General features: G+C 46.6%; 1 protein-coding gene across 1 annotated transcript in view; it reads right to left on the bottom strand.

Moving 5' to 3' along the window:
- The window catches only part of LOC124044378 (microtubule-actin cross-linking factor 1-like), a 288,208-nt gene that overhangs the window by 36,452 nt on the left and 235,783 nt on the right, over positions 1-15,973 (bottom strand). The window contains 9 exon segments of the mRNA XM_046364030.1: positions 73-300; positions 698-904; positions 1,563-1,789; positions 1,957-2,041; positions 2,423-2,749; positions 3,215-3,374; positions 3,784-3,950; positions 5,339-5,509; positions 5,761-5,922. Coding sequence (XP_046219986.1) covers positions 73-300; positions 698-904; positions 1,563-1,789; positions 1,957-2,041; positions 2,423-2,749; positions 3,215-3,374; positions 3,784-3,950; positions 5,339-5,509; positions 5,761-5,922 — 1,734 coding nt within the window.

The following is a 15,973-nucleotide window of genomic DNA, read 5'->3' as shown; positions in this document are numbered from 1 at the left end:
TCTCCGACTCCCTGCATTTCTCTACCCTCTTCCGCGCTCCCTAAACCCTCTCCTTTGTCCCTCTCTCCTCACCACCAGAGCGTCTCTCTGCTGGTCGCTGCACGTCTCCAGGATGTCGTCCCTGGTGTGGAGTAGCTGGTCCACGGTGTCTTTGTGTCGGATGATGTCGATATTGAAGGCCCTCTGGACCTGTAGCTGGGCCACGGTGACGTCAGGCTCCAGACTCAGAGGACCCAGGGAGGATAGCTTCCTCTCCGTCTCCCCAGCCCAGGTCAGCTCCGCGTCCACCGCCTCCTCATACTGAGGCACAGAGAGATACACACAGTTAGCACCGGCACACTCAGGCTCCCCATACTGACAGAGTGAGACGTTATTAGCATTTACAGCAGCGTTAGCTGGTTGGCATTACACACAGCCACCTAAATGCTAAGAGAAGACTAGAGGGAAATGCCACAACATTAGCGTCATCCTCTTCTTGACAACGTCAGCAGAAACCTCACGGCTAACTTCTACAGACAAAGATCGACCCAGAGAATGAAGCTATTCAACTATTCAAATCCTGAACTTATACAATTTGGCCCACCTTTGACTATCAACACCCTCATCCACTGTAAATGTATACGATCCCTGAACGGAGTATCAACTGTGTCTGTCCGCGACCAATAAACGTTGGTTTCATTTAGTCACATTGCAGTACCTGTTGTGACCTCTGGACGGCAGCCTGTACCAGCTGTACCCGCTGGGTTATGGTCTCGTCCGCCGCTCGGTAGCGCTGGTTGGCGTCAGCCACCAGGCGGTCTAGGCCCTCGCGGGCACGCCAGGGCACCAGGTCTAAGAGGGCACTGCCCACCTCGTTGACCGTGTCCAAAACCAGACGTTTCTCCGCCGACACACACTTCAGCTCCTGGGAGAGAAACACACGCACACAGATTGAGTATCTTCAACTCAATATATAAGTCCTACTTGCGCTACAGTGTTAAAAACAAACAACCGCAAGAGAGGAAAAAGGAAGTTATTCTTCAAGAATCATTGGGTAAATCATTCATTGAAATGACCACTGAACATCTGGAAAAATTGCAGACTGCAAATATATTTACACAATATACGGTATATTCACAGCATATTTGTATAATAAACTGTTAAGAAAACATCCCCTGGGGGTTTCCCGAGTGGCGCAGCGGTCTAAGGCACTGCATTGCAGTGTTGCGTCGTCACTGGCCGTGCCCGGCGTCATCTGGGTTAGGGGAGGTTGTGGCCGGGGGTGTTTTACTTGGCTCATGCGCTCTTGTGGGCCGAGCACCTGCAGGCTGACCTCGGTCATCAGTTTAAAAGGTGTTTTCTCCGACACATTGGTGCGGCTGGCTTCCGGGTTAAGCAGGAGGGTGTTAAGAAGCGCGGCTCGGTGGGTCATGTTTCAGAAGACGCATGACTCGATCTTCGCCTCTCCCGGGCCGTTGGGGAGTTGCAGCGATGAGGCAAGATCATAATCCCGAAATTGGGGAGAAAAAAAAAGGGGCTAACATGAAAAAAATAAATTCAAAAATTTAAAAAACGTCCCCTACCTTCTGTCTGTCCTGATAGGCTGGCGTGGCGTCGGGCTCCATGAGGTTGAGCTCCGCCTCCACCTTGTCTAACCAGTGGTTGAGGTCGTCGTGGGCGCTGGCGAATCGCGTGCTCAGCTGCAGGGCCTGCTCCAGGATGCGGAGGGCTTTGCTGCTCCCGCCCGTCATCTCAGCGTAGCGAGACTTGATACCGTCCAGCTTCTCCTGGATCAGCAGAACTTCCTCACCTGCAGGGGTGAACAACATATATTCCTTTATAAAATGACATGTCCCGGAACAGTTCTGGCTGTTTGGCTAGTGAGAGATGGTTAGATGTGGGCTAGGGGAGAGCTGGTCCAGAATCAGCGAAGGGAGATTAGTAGTAGTATCCAGAGTTAGAGGTTGTACACTTTACCGGTGGTTTGCTTGAGCAGGGCTTGTCCGTTCTTGACGGCCTGGTCAACCTGCTTCTTCCTGCTCACTATCTCTTCATTGAGAGACTGATGGGGGAAGGTGGAGAGAAAGAGAATGAACACCTTATAGAGCAGTGGTGTCAAACTCATTCCATGGAGGGCCTAATGTCTGCAGGTTTTTAGTTTTCCCCTTTTTAATTAAGCCCTAGACAACCAGGTGAGGGGAGTTCCTTACTAATTAGTAACCTTCGTTCATCAATCAAGTACAACGGACGACCGAAAACCCACAGACACTCTGCCCTCCGTGGAACGAGTTTGACATCCGTAGAACGTAATACGAGTCATTCCTATTGCTACTCAATGTCTAGACAGTACTAGCCAATACAATACTCCCTGCGGTAGTGCGGTAGTATCCTACCACTCTGTGTTAATGAATAGCTACTCCCTGTCTAAACCATAGTATCGTACCAGTGAGTGCTTGTGCTGCTGGGTGAGGACCCCTGGCTGGTAGCTCTGCACAGACACCTGTCCCAGCCGCTGGCCCACCTCAGCCAGCCAGTTGAGCACCTCCACCTCATCCTCCCCAAACAGCTGGGCATTGGCCAGGGCCTGCTCCAGCATGACGGCCCTGCATTGGCACCAATCACTGAGCTCCGAGTGGCCTAGCCGCACCGCCCCCACACGCTCCCTCAGCCAATCGCGGTCGGCCGCGCAGCTGAGGGGCGCCAGGGATTGGCCGAGGGCCTCGAGGCAGTTGACCTCGGATCCTCTAGAGGAGACGGACTCTTGGACGGCCTGGGGTGGTGTGTGCGGAGAGGGGGAGGAGTGAAGGAGAACAGAAGAAAAACATCGGGAACAAATAAAGGATAAGATGAGGATGCAGATGAGAAATCATAATGAATGAGAAATCAGAAGGAACGAATGAAAGCCAAATATGTATGATAACTTTACAAGAAAAACATGAAATAATAAACAAAAAAGGTTCAATGAAATATAATATATATTTGATATCAAATCATATCAAAATGTTGAGGGGAAAATTGTTGAGCCTGGGCTTCCCTTTCTTTCTCTCAATGGAAAGTAACCAGTCGTGTATTCAGGTACCATCCTCGTCTCCCTAGTTTCATTCCAGACTTAAACCCTCATTTCTGTCCTTATTCACCTCTTTTCCTCAAAGGAAACCGAAAACGCAACCCGTGTTTCGAGGGGGACACGTTACCTTGCGACACCGCCATCCAACGCTACCGTCAACCACGTTACCTTGTGTTTTGTAATCTGTTGGGTGATCTTGGAAGTCTGGGTTCCCATGGGCTCGACGGTGCTCAGGCGTCGCTCGGTGGCACTCAGCCACTCTCCAAGAGGCTCCACCGCCTCGTGGAACTGAAGTGCCAGCGCCTGCAGATCCTCCAATTGGCACTGCCTGCAGAGGCGGGAGGAGAAGGGAGAATAAGGGAGAGAGGGGGTGAGCGTTTGGGTCGCCTTTGTATATCAACGTCTTATCGTCGATCCAAATAAGGATTCAGACACGACAGTCAGGAATGTGTGGGTTGTGTACTGCAGTAATGGCAATGCATTCTATAGGTAGGCTAGTGTGTGTGTGTGTGTGTGTGTGTGTGTGTGTGTGTGTGTGTGTGTGTGTGTGTGTGTGTGTGTGTGTGTGTGTGTGTGTGTGTGTGTGTGTGTGTGTGTGTGCGTGTGTACTATGCATGGGTAAGAGTCTTTCTGTGGTGTTGAGATGTCGTCACTGACTGTGGTGCATGTGCGTGATGAATGATGACCGGTTATATCAACTCCTATGTGTAGTGTGTCCATACAATAATGTACGTTACCTTGCCCTGGCTTTCTCCAGCAGCTCGTCCCATCGCTCTCCCAGACTCTCCAGCTGTTTCTGGATCTTGTCTTTGTCCTGTGTCTCGGCCGTGGCTGCGATCCTCTCTCCCTCTCCCTGGATCATCTGAACAGTGGCTCTGCGGTCGTCCAGCAGTCTTTGTAACAGCTGGAACATGAGAGACAGAGACGGGACGTTCAACACCACAAATAATACCAACTCTCATACTCTTTGTTCTGCATGTATATTAAGGTTAGGGGTATATTCAAGACCAGAAGAGTCGCTGATTCTAGGATTTCGGTGTAAAACAGTTTATTTTATTTATTCGTTATTTTACCAGGTAAATTGACTGAGAACACATTCTCATTTGCAACAACGACCTGGGGAATAGCTACAGGGGAGAGGAGGGGGATGAATGAGCCAATTGTAAACTGGAGATTATTAGGTGACCGTGATGGTTTGAGGGTCAGATTGGTAATTTAGCCAGATTGGTAATTTAGTCAGGACACCCGTTTAACGTCCCATCCGAAAGACGGCACCCTACACAGGGCAATGTCCCCAATCACTGCCCTGGGGCAATGGGATATTTTTTATTAGACCAGAGGAAAGAGTGCCTCCTACTGGCCCTCCAACACCACTTCCATCAGCATCTGGTCTCCCATCCAGGGACTGACCAGGACCAACCCTGCTTAGCTTCAGAAGCAAGCTAGTAGTGGTATGCAGGGTGGTATGCTGCTGTTGGCAAGATAGCTAGAACATACTTCACATTCAATACCGCAATGTTTTGCAGTGTTCCTCAACAACACAGTATCTCAAATATCAGGCCACCCCGGTTGTGACGACGTCCACGATGAGTCGTAGCTCAATTTGGCAGTACCTCCCTTTCTGAACCCCTTCATAAATGTTCAGGGACGTTGAACGAGCCTCCGGTAAAACGGCACTCGTCTCCAGTTTCCTCTCCACTGACCCTCAGTGAGGCTCGACACTTTCAGCGGCGGACGGAGACACGTCTGACAGAGTGGCGGGGCTGAATCCGCCGCTCTCCTCGACACACAAACACGGGAAGTGTTCCAGATGAAGAGGGAGTGCAGACATTGTGTTTTCTTCAGCCTCTCGGTTTCTCTGAACATTGTAATCCGACATCTGTGTTAACTGGTGTGTGTGTTGAATGCCAACCAGACTGGCAGACTCATTTGAGCTGTTCCTCTGCCAAAACACCCAGATAATTAGGTGTGTGAGTGTTTCTCTTTCACATGTTATTTGTCTCTTGGTGAAAATAAGGACAATTGAATAACAGTAATAGCCAATTCTATTATTATCTATGAATAAATAAAGTTCAAATATATGAATAAATTAAGGTTGTTTAGCTTAAGCTTGTTTTTATGCAAATCTAGGTTCCACATGTCTCTAATGCCCAGTAAATGACTTAGTATCTGATATAGGGAAAAGACCTGGTATTAAAATAAAAGATATGTTCCTCACTACAACTCTCTCCATCTAGATACTCATCCCTGACTCCATCTATCCCTTTCTCCACTCATCCTTTTCCCGCTCACCTTCTGTTCCTGGATCTGGGCCTTGACCACTCTGTACTCGGCTGACGGGGGCTTCTGATTGGCTACCAGCTCCTCCGTGTCACTCAGCCAGCTCAGAAGAGGCTCCAGGGCATCCTGGAACTTCCCACAATGCAACAGAGCTTCCTGCAACTGGGCGATGCGCTCTGCAATCTGGTCAAGGAACAATGCAGTGAGTGAGGGGGGACAATGACTGTATTGACATGTACGGGTATACATAGACAAACATAAACCTGGTTCCTTACAAACCCATCATTCCATTCACGCACAAATAAACAAACGTAACACGTAAATATGCAAACTCAGTCAGACACAAACGCATGCACGCACACACAAACCATAGTACAGACATACCATTACAGTCAGACCGATGGATAGATGGTCAGACGGACAGACTGACTTACCCTCTTGTTGAGGGAGTTCCATCGGAGGTTGGTGGTCTCTAGGTCATGCTCCAGAGCCTGGGTGTCTGTGTGTTTGGCTGCACTCTGGATCAGGCCCTGGCCCACCGCGTTCACGTGCTGCAGCTTGGGTTGAATGCTGTCCACCTGCTCCCTCTCCACCGCCTGAGAGAATGAGAGAGAGAAGAGGGAGGGGGAGAGAGAGGAGAGAGAGAAGAGGGAGGGGGAGAGAGAGGAGAGAGAGAAGAGGGAGGGGGAGAAAGGGATTATAAGGATTAGAGTGCTGGAAAGTAAGGGTGGCTGGAAAAGAGGGAGTTGAACACACCCTTCACCTGTCTGGCCACATTACTCAAACACACACCGCCCATCTAGGGCTGGAGACGCAGCATGATGGAAATGGGCGTCCAACTCTAAAGAAAACCAGCGCAATGTCCTGAAATCAAATACTGGGCTTCAATGCAAAATGGCTGCTTTCCCATAGAGCTGTATAGAGATTACAGGGAGCTGAAATTAGCCATGGTGGTTCCCAATGGTAGAGATGCCAAACCTCAGGCCACACACACAAAGACACCCATAGACCAGAACTGGCAAACACACCCATAGACCAGAACTGGCAAACACACCCATAGACCAGAACTGGCAAACACACCCATAGACCAGAACTGGCAAAGCCTAGGGGCCGGGACAAAATATTTGCTCTGAGAACAGTGGGAGGAATGACTGGAAGAGAAACAGAAGGACTAGTTGTTGACATCAAGCAGACGATGCGGACCCCAGACGCTCACGAAAACTGTGTGCTCTCGTTCTCTGTGGCCGACGTCAGTAAGTCATTTAATCGTGTTAACCCTTGTATGGCTGCCGGCCCAGATGGCATCCCAAGCCTCAGATTTGCAGACAAGCTGAGTGGAGTGTTTCTGGACATATTCAATCTCTCCATATCCCAGTCTGTTGTCCCCACTTGCTTCAAGATGCCCACCATTGTTCCTGTAACCAAGAAAGTGAAGGTAACTGAACTAAATGACTATAGCACTCACTTCTGTCATCATGACGTGCTTTGAGAAGCTAGTTAAGGACCATATTACCTCCACCTTACGCAACACTCTAGACCCACTGAAATTCACATATCAGCCCTCAACACCATAGTGCCCTGAGAGCTCACCCCTAAGCTCAGGGCCCTGGGTCTGAACCCTCCCTGTGCAACTGGGTCCTGGACTTCCTAATGGGCCAACCCAAAGTGTTGAAGTTAGGCAACAACACCTCCGCCATGCTGATCCTCAACACGGGGGCCCCACAGGGGTGCGTGCTCAGCCCCCTCCTGTACTCCCCGTTCCCCTATGACGGCGAGGCCACGCACGTCTCCAGCTCAATCATCAAGTTTGCTGACGAGAACAGCGGTAGGCCTGATTACCAACAACGAGCCCCGGGAGGAGTGGTGCAAGGAATGTAACCTCTCCCTCAACTTCAACAAAAAGGAGCATGTCATGGACTACAAGAGAAAGCAGAGAGCACATCCCCATCCACACCGACATGCTTCTGGTTCCTTGACTCGCACATCACTGACACCCTGAAATGATCCCTTCACACAGACAGTGTGGTGAGGAGTTTAAAGAAATGTGTCTTGGTCCCCTAAGACCATCGCAAACTTCTACAGATTCACCATTGAGCGCATCCTGTGGGGCTGTATAAGCACCTGATACAGCAACGTTACCGCCTGCAACCTTAACTTCTTCGATATAGTGAGCGCTCTTTTAATTTTGGGATGAAAAACGTTCATTTTGTCTATATTTTGTCACGAAAAGATGCCCGACTATGCATATAATTGACAGCTTTGGAAAGAAAAGACTGACATTTCCAAAACTGCAAAGATATTGTCTGTGAGTGCCACAGAACTGATGTTACAGGTGAAACCCAGATAAAGAAATCAATCAGGAAGTGCCGCATTTTTTGAAACCGCCTCATTTCAATGACTTCTTATATGGCTGTGGAGGAGCTAGGAGTCAGCTTACGTTTCTCGCAACGCGTCTGCAGCATTGTGACGTATTTGTAGACATAACATTGGAAGATTGACCATAAGAGACTACATCTACCAGGTGGTCGCTTGGTGTCCTCCGTCGCAATTATTGCGTAATCTCCAGCTGCAGTATTTTTCCGTTTGCCTTCGATGAGAAACCGACTGCCAGGAATGATTTTTCATCGAATAGAATTGTGAAAAACACCTTGAGGATTGATTTTAAACAACGTTTGCCATGTTTCTGTCGATATTATGGAGCTAATTTGGAAAAAAGTTTGACGTTGTGTTGACTGCATTTTCATTTTTTTTTCTTAGCCAAACGTGATTAACAAAACTGAGTTATTTCTCTTACACAAATAATATTTTTGGAAAAAATGAACATTTGCTATCTAACTGAGAGTCTCGTCATTGAAAACATCCGAAGTTCTTCAAAGGTAAATTATTTTATTTGAATGCTTTTCTTGTTTTTGTGAAAATGTTGCCTGCTGAATGCTAGGCTTAATGCTATGCTAGGCTAGCAATACTCTTACACAAATGCTTGTGTAGCTTTGGTTAAAGCATATTTTGAAAATCTGAGATGACAGTGTTGTTAACAAAAGGCTAAGCTTGTGTTTCAATATATTTATTTCATTTCATTTGCGATTTTCATGAATAGGAAACGTTGCGTTATGGTAATGAGCTTGAGGCTATGATTACGCTCCCGGATACGGGATTGCTCGACGCTAGAGGTTAATCGATGTCCACGTCATCGGTGCCCGGGGAGCAGTTGCTGCCTTGCTCAAGGGCAGAATAGCAGATATTTCCACTTTGCCAGTCCTGGGGTTTGAACCAGCGACCTTTCGGTTACTGGCCCAACGCTCTTAACCGCTACCTGCCGCCACTTATATGTGTATATATATATTTATAATCCTGTCTCTGACATTGCTCGTTCTTATATATATATATATATATCTTTTATTTCTGGATTATGACATGTATTGTTTTGTATAGGTATTACTATACTGCTGGATATAGAAACAAAAAGCACTTTGGATAACATCTGCAAATCTGTGTATGGGACCAATAAACTTTGATTTGATTTGGATTCAATTCAAATGAGAGAAATACTAAGACAAAGGAAGTGCTTTGAACTATTGTTTTGCCTTATAACGGCAATGTAGGCACAAAACCGTTGAGTTGCATTTGTGAGAAGGAACGATGGGGAGGGGGACTCCTATGAGTTAGAGTTTTGTCCTCTTTTGAGCCTCAATCTAAGGTCATTGTTTTTCTACACCGTATAATCACCTAGAAGCGGTTGTGTGGAGGCCCGTCTTTGATCTTGTTCTATAATGAAAGGTTTTATTGGATTCTGCTCATCTGGAGTAAATATTGTATGAAAGTGCTGCTTTTCCACGCCAGGAGATGACGTGTAGGAGTTTGAAAGAAAACAGGGATGCTAAAATAGAACAAGATGTGTCTTGGATTGTGTGTTTGTGTGTGTCACAGCTGTATTGCGGTGATGGGCCTCCTCCCTGCTTCCAACAGGAAGTCTGACTGCCTCGACAACAATGAGCCTCAGCCATGACCCACTCCACCCTATCCATATCCCGGACAGTGTGTGTATTCTGTGTATTTGACTGAATGAACGTGTGTGTGTGTGCACGATGCTGCACGTGTCCAGACCCCTATTCTCATCCTTCTCTCCCTCCCCTCCCTCTCTCTCTAGGCAGGTCAAAGCGGTCGACTCCACTAAACCAGAGCTCGGAAAATATCTTGGATGTTTCTCATTCCTCCCCACCTCTTGAACCAATGGCAGTGGATCAACAGTCACACACACACACTCCCTTCCACCCTCCTTCACATTTCCCTTACTTTCGTCACTCACTCCTAACCCCTCACTTTCCCCTCCATCCCCCTCCAACCTCAACATCCCTTCTCTTCATGCGCTACCCTCGCCTCCCTCTTGACCAAAACCTCAACCAGACATTGGCTTTCTCACTTGAACCACAATTCAGTTTACATGGATTTCTTTTCATTCGATTTTGTACGTTTCTGGCTCAAGCCAGTTCCACCTCCTGGCTCAAAAGGAGAAAACGGGATAAAACTCAAACGTTCTACTACGTGTGTGACATCTCACTCAGTCTCGAATACAACGGGTGTGTCTAATCCCGAATGCTGATTGGTTAAAACCGCATTCCAAGCTGGTGTCTATTTCACAAGTTACCACCGGTCAAACCAATGACGCTGAAATGCCCATTTACTCAGTTCCATCTCACTGAGCAATCCACTGTCTCATCAGCCAGGAAATGTATAACAAGAAGAAGAAGCTCCACTATAAAAAAGCCTCTAGACATTATCTTCCATTTCTTTAAGATAAGCATTTGGTTTCCAACAGCAGAGATTTGTATAAACCTTTGCTGTTTGTCTCTCCGACTTTTTACATTTTGTTTCAATATTGAATTGCGATTTCCACCCTCCCATATAAATAAAGTGAATGTGCCCGAAGGAGCCAGACAGCAAATTGAGCTGGTTGTCATAGCAACACAGAAAACTTGTTTTCAGTTGACTGGCTAAATCGATACTTTGTTGCGAAGACTAAAATGGATGAGTGGAATTTTTTGTTATATTTTCAGCGGCATGACTATGGATGAAGGGGGAAAAGGGAGATAGCAATAATACCCAGGCATGCAGACTTGGAGGATACTGCATTGAATGACGGCAGCTAGCCTAGTGGTTTGAGCGTTGGGCCAGTAACCGAAAGGTTGCTGGATCGAATCCCAGAGCGGACAAGGTACAAATCTGTCGTTCTGCCCCTGAACAAGGCAACCCACTGTTGCCTGGAAGGCCATCACTGTAAATAAGAATTTGTTCTTAACTGACTTGCCTAGTTAAATAAAAGGTTTAATTAAAAATATATATAAATATGTAGAGAAAAGCTGTAACGGGAAAATACTGGGCTGTGGCGTTGCTTTGAGGGCTGGCTAGCAGAGAATAAAATACTTGTTGGCTTCAAAAATGTCACTAAGGAAGAGTATAACATCCTTCTCCGACAGTTTTATGGAAATGTACTCCGGAGTGGGTTCAGCCGGTTCCTAAATGACCCGCCCATCGGTCACAGCTGGTGACTTATGAAGGACACTGAATTTACCACCTCCAATCAGCTAAGAAGGCAAGGAAAGGATAACTAACAGCCACCCTCCCATCACCGATAAGGACATGGCCCAGTTTCAAAACTCCCAGGCTCTGAATCCCGGGTCACCAAGGGGTCTGGTCCAGAAAGTGTGGTTCGACCTCCAGTTACATCTGGGTCAAACTAAAGCCCAACTCATTCCTGGTAAAAACAGACGAGAACGGTCTAAGGTATGTTGTTCAAAGCCTGTTTGTGTCATTTCTAAGTTGCACCTGTAATTAGGCTACTGGAAAACAATATTATAATAATGCATTCTCCGTCTCAGATACGCCACTCTCGCATATAACGAGGCCACAAAGAATGATCTGGACCCAAGGGAGAGGGGCAGGGAGTCCAAGAGGGGATTCATGTTCGAGCAGCCAGGGAACCCACTATGCCCGGTGGCATCACTAGAGAAAAATATATCGAAATGCCCGGAGAACGTCCCTTAAATTTGATCTCCAGGGAGTGTGTATCGGGGACTCGACCTGGTACAAGTCAGAGCCGATGGGCGTGAACTATCTGGCAGCACTTCTACCCAAGAACTGCTGGGCAGCGGGAACAACTACATACACAAAGCACAGCATCAGGAGCACGACAGTCCAGAAACTGGCCAATTCTGGTTTAGAAGCAAGGGAGCTACTGGCGTCCGTCACTGACACAGAAAACGCCGGAGCAACATCCTGGCCGAAAAACAAAGACAACAATGCAGCACCATCAACACCCAAAAGGCTGAAGCAAGGCAGCAGCAGTAGTAGTAGCACAGACCCCGACAGATATTTCAACCAATGCACCATCATCCAGGGGAATGTACAGATACATGTGACATACAATAAGTAGCTATAGCTATGTCAGCTGTGGAGGATAGCAAATAGAATGTATGGTTTCATTTATTAAAATCCGCTCAAATTAATGTCATGGAATGTGTGTCTGAACAGTGTCCTGACAAGACAGCGCATCTTCTCTGCCAGGCAAAGTCGCGCATCATAAGCGAACTACAAAACAGCTTAAACAAATGCAAATGGAGCTACTTGGCTGTCATTCTGACTGCACTTTTTGACGTGACTGTAAATGACCCGGAGTTGGCAAGCTAGCAACTAGTCCTTATAAGAACATTACCAGTCTGCTCTAAAAGTTCCATTGCCATACTAACGACTGGGTCGTGTCTATAGGTACAGAACACAAAGCCTGAACGACTGGGTCGCGTCTATAGGTACAGAACACAAAGCCTGAACGACTGGGTCGCGTCTATAGGTACAGAACACAAAGCCTGAACGAGTGGGTCACGTCTATAGGTACAGAACACAAAGCCTGAACGACTGGGTCGCGTCCATAGGTACAGAACACAAAGCCTGAACGACTGGGTCGCGTCTATAGGTACAGAACACAAAGACTGAACGACTGGGTCGCGTCTATAGGTACAGAACACAAAGCCTGAACGACTGGGTCGCGTCTATAGGTACAGAACACAAAGCCTGAACGACTGGGTCGCGTCTATAGATACAGAACACAAAGACTGACTTGATGTGTGTCAGGACTTTATCTTGTGGAAGGATAAAATAGTATGAATCAATGAATCAAAATAATGTTTTTAATGAAAATATGTCGATCATTATTTGAATATGTTGGTAGCCCGTTGTATAATTGTGATAATGCCCGAGAAGCCAGGGGTTGGATGATATATTGGCACGGTTTGTCGGCCGTTCGACTTCGCCTCGGGCCTAACAACACCCGCGCCAATATGTCCTCCAAAACACCGGCTTCTCTGGCATGATCACTTAATCATCACGCTCTCCAAACACCAAAAACCACAAGAACTCACTAAACACTGATGTGTTAAAACAGTGTGTGTCAGCGTGCGTGCGTATGTGTGTGTGTACACGTGTTTGTGTGTGCGTCGCATGCATCCGTGGGCGCGCTCGAAGTCTGTGTCTGTCAAGTCCATGCGTGTGTACATGGAGCTGACCAGCTAACGCAGTACAGCAGGAGAGGCAGCAGTCTTCATGGCTGGTGTCCAGCGCCTGACTCAGGACCAATCACCACCTTAAATCATGACAAACGGACAAGCGCCAGCTAACGTAAACAACCACCGTATGATTCAACTCCATTCCCCTCCAGACTGGAACTAACGTCACGGCCAATATTGCATGCAGACACACCCACACTACAGACCAGTATGAACCGCAGTGCCAGCTAGATTAACGACACGAGTTGGTTTCCCAACGACACTGCAGACCAAGCCACATACTTCATTCAAAAACTTTATCCACAAATGGACAGTACAGGGACTGAAGAGACACATCCATTCTACACACCTTGTATCGCAATTTGCACTATATTATGTATTAGATCTAGATATTGTGTGTATGGACTGACATGCAGGCTGTGTGTGAGGTTTAAAATGTGTGTAGTTCAGTCCTTGTTCTGTACCATGTAGTGTGTCATGTTTCATGTGGACCCCAGGAAGTCGCTGATGCTTTTGCAGTAGCCAATCCTAATAAAAACACCAAATAGGGACAGTGTAACACACTAGTGTTCAAGACCAACACGTGTATACATTCCCTTACTGTGTATAGACAGCTTGTCCACATGCTACTGAGAAAGCCGGAGTGGGCGTATTGACTTACATAAATAGAGTGGGACTAATCTGATGACTCCGAGAGAACTACAGTGATACAATATCATTCCCCATCCAAATCAAGGACAGGGATAACAGCCCTTTACTCTGTCACCGACCTCCCTATCCTCCCTCGTTCCCGCTCTTCCTGCCTTTGCGCTGCCCTCTCACTCTCTTCCCGTCTCTCTCCATCCGTATCCCCCCGCAGTTTCCCTCTCAGTAGAAGGATCTATTTTTTGGCCCTGACCACCATGTTAGAATATTGCAGTAGTTCTCGATGGTCAGACCAGGCAGTGCTGAATCAATCTATCATCAAAGTGGTAGAGAAACATCCTTTTTCATGATAGATTGCACTTGAAAAGGAACCCAAGCACAAGCTCATTTCTGCACTCGGGCCATTGTGGCCTTAACCTCGCTCTCTCCTTCACCCCTTTCCATCTCTCTTCCCTTTCCCCTCATTCTCCCCCTCTCTCGCTCCCCTCCCCCTTTCGGTTTTCCCTCTTTTCCAGGTGCTTCCTGGATGTCTGCTTGTCTTTCAGTGCCATCATTATCATATTAAATATGCCCGTGTTACCGGATCTGAGCTCACCTACAGTGCGCTCTGTGTTTAAGCATCTCTCCTGCCTGTCAGTCTCTCCTGCCTTTCTGTTCCATCTTCCAATGTAAACACATGTTACTCTCCTCTTTCTTCTACACACGAATGTGTGTCGGCGTGTCCATGTTGCATTCAGAAAATATCAAATACGTTTACCAAAACGGAATCACGTGAAATTGAACACCGGACTCGCTACGTGTGATGTATAGTTGTCCCCGGCTAAAAATCTTGGTCGGCCAAGAGTCGTCTGTTCCTCCGACCAATCGATTGGTAGATATATTTAAACGTGTATTCTTCCATTTAGACATATCCTTTGTGTTTTTAATCAATTCAACTATATTCACTGAGATGCTTTAAGCATACATACTTTGATTAAATAATTAAGACACACAAATGACAAGAGGTCGTCCGACCAGCAAATGATTTGATTGTGCCGGGCCTGGCTCAGACATGCTAGGCTGGTGTTTAAAAAAAAAAACACGACAGTGAGTGACTGTGTGACGACCCGTTGCTTCCCTCTCCTCCCTGTTGCATAGACCACCACAGAACATCAAGTGTTTATCCCTCTGTCCATGTTGCTGAAGCTGGAACATAATTACAGAACATCAAGTGTTTATCCCTCTGTCCATGTTGCTGAAGCTGGAACATAATTACAGACCTTTCTGACTGAAAAGTTCTGTCACCGAAATCTGAAAAACATTCCCCAAACTCTCAACCCCTCCTCTCTTGCACGTAACCAATAGGAAGTGACCTATAGCATATCATGATCACATCAATAAATTGGTTATGACAAACGGCGAACACCATAACAGCAAAATGGATGCAGAGGACCTGACAAATAAACTCGAAATGGGGTAATATTTACTGGTCGCTTTTGAGGTAAAGGGGAAGTCAGATGAGAGGAATACATTTGACTAGTTGTAGAAAATACTGGAGATCAATAAAAACAAGGTAAGGAGCCAGCACTGCGTGGATATTAAGTGTACCAAACTGGTGCTGTATAGATTACAATATTATTTTCTGACCTTTTGGAACAATGTAAACACTAAATAGATTATAAGCGAATGAGACTGTCAGTTATAATGTTTTTTGTTTGTTAAGCCTTCATTACAGCGAAGACTAAAAACAGTCACATTCATTACAGCGAAGACTAAAAACAGTCACATTCATTACAGCGAAGACTAAAAACAGTCACATTCATTACAGCGAAGACTAAAAACAGTCACATTCATTCGTGAATTGGTGCTCATGGAATCGGCAGGATATTAAACCAAAACTCAAGCAGTTAACAGAAGCAGGATCTGCATTATTTCTGTGCATTTTGAAAGTATTCAGACCCCGTTAACTTTTTCCACATTTTGTTACATTAAAGCCTTATTCTAAAATGGATTTAATTGTCCCCCCCTCATCAATCTACACACAACACATCCCATAATAACAAAGCAACATGTTCAGACATATTTGCAAATGTATTTAAAAAAGTATTCAGACCCTTTACTCAGTACTTTGGCAGTAATAACAGCCTCGAGTCATGGGTATGACGCTACAAGCTTGGCACACCTGTATTTGGAGAGTTCCTCCCATTCATCTCTGCAGATCCTCTCAAGCTCTGTTAGGTTTGATGGGAAGCCTTGCTGCACAGCTATTTTCAGGTCTCTCCAGAGATGTTCGATCGTGTTCAAGTCTGGGCTCTGGCTGGGTCACTCAAGGACATTCAAAGACTTGTCCCGAAGCCACTCATGTGTTGTATTGGCTGTGTACTAAGAGTCGTTGTCGTGTTGGAAGGTGAACCGTCACCCCAGTCTGAGGTCTTGAGTGCTCTGGAGCAGGTTTTCATCAAGTATC

Source organism: Oncorhynchus gorbuscha, linkage group LG09, assembly GCF_021184085.1.
Source record: "Oncorhynchus gorbuscha isolate QuinsamMale2020 ecotype Even-year linkage group LG09, OgorEven_v1.0, whole genome shotgun sequence".
NCBI classification, from domain to species: Eukaryota; Metazoa; Chordata; class Actinopteri; order Salmoniformes; family Salmonidae; genus Oncorhynchus; species Oncorhynchus gorbuscha.
This window is presented reverse-complemented; position numbering and strand designations above follow the sequence as displayed.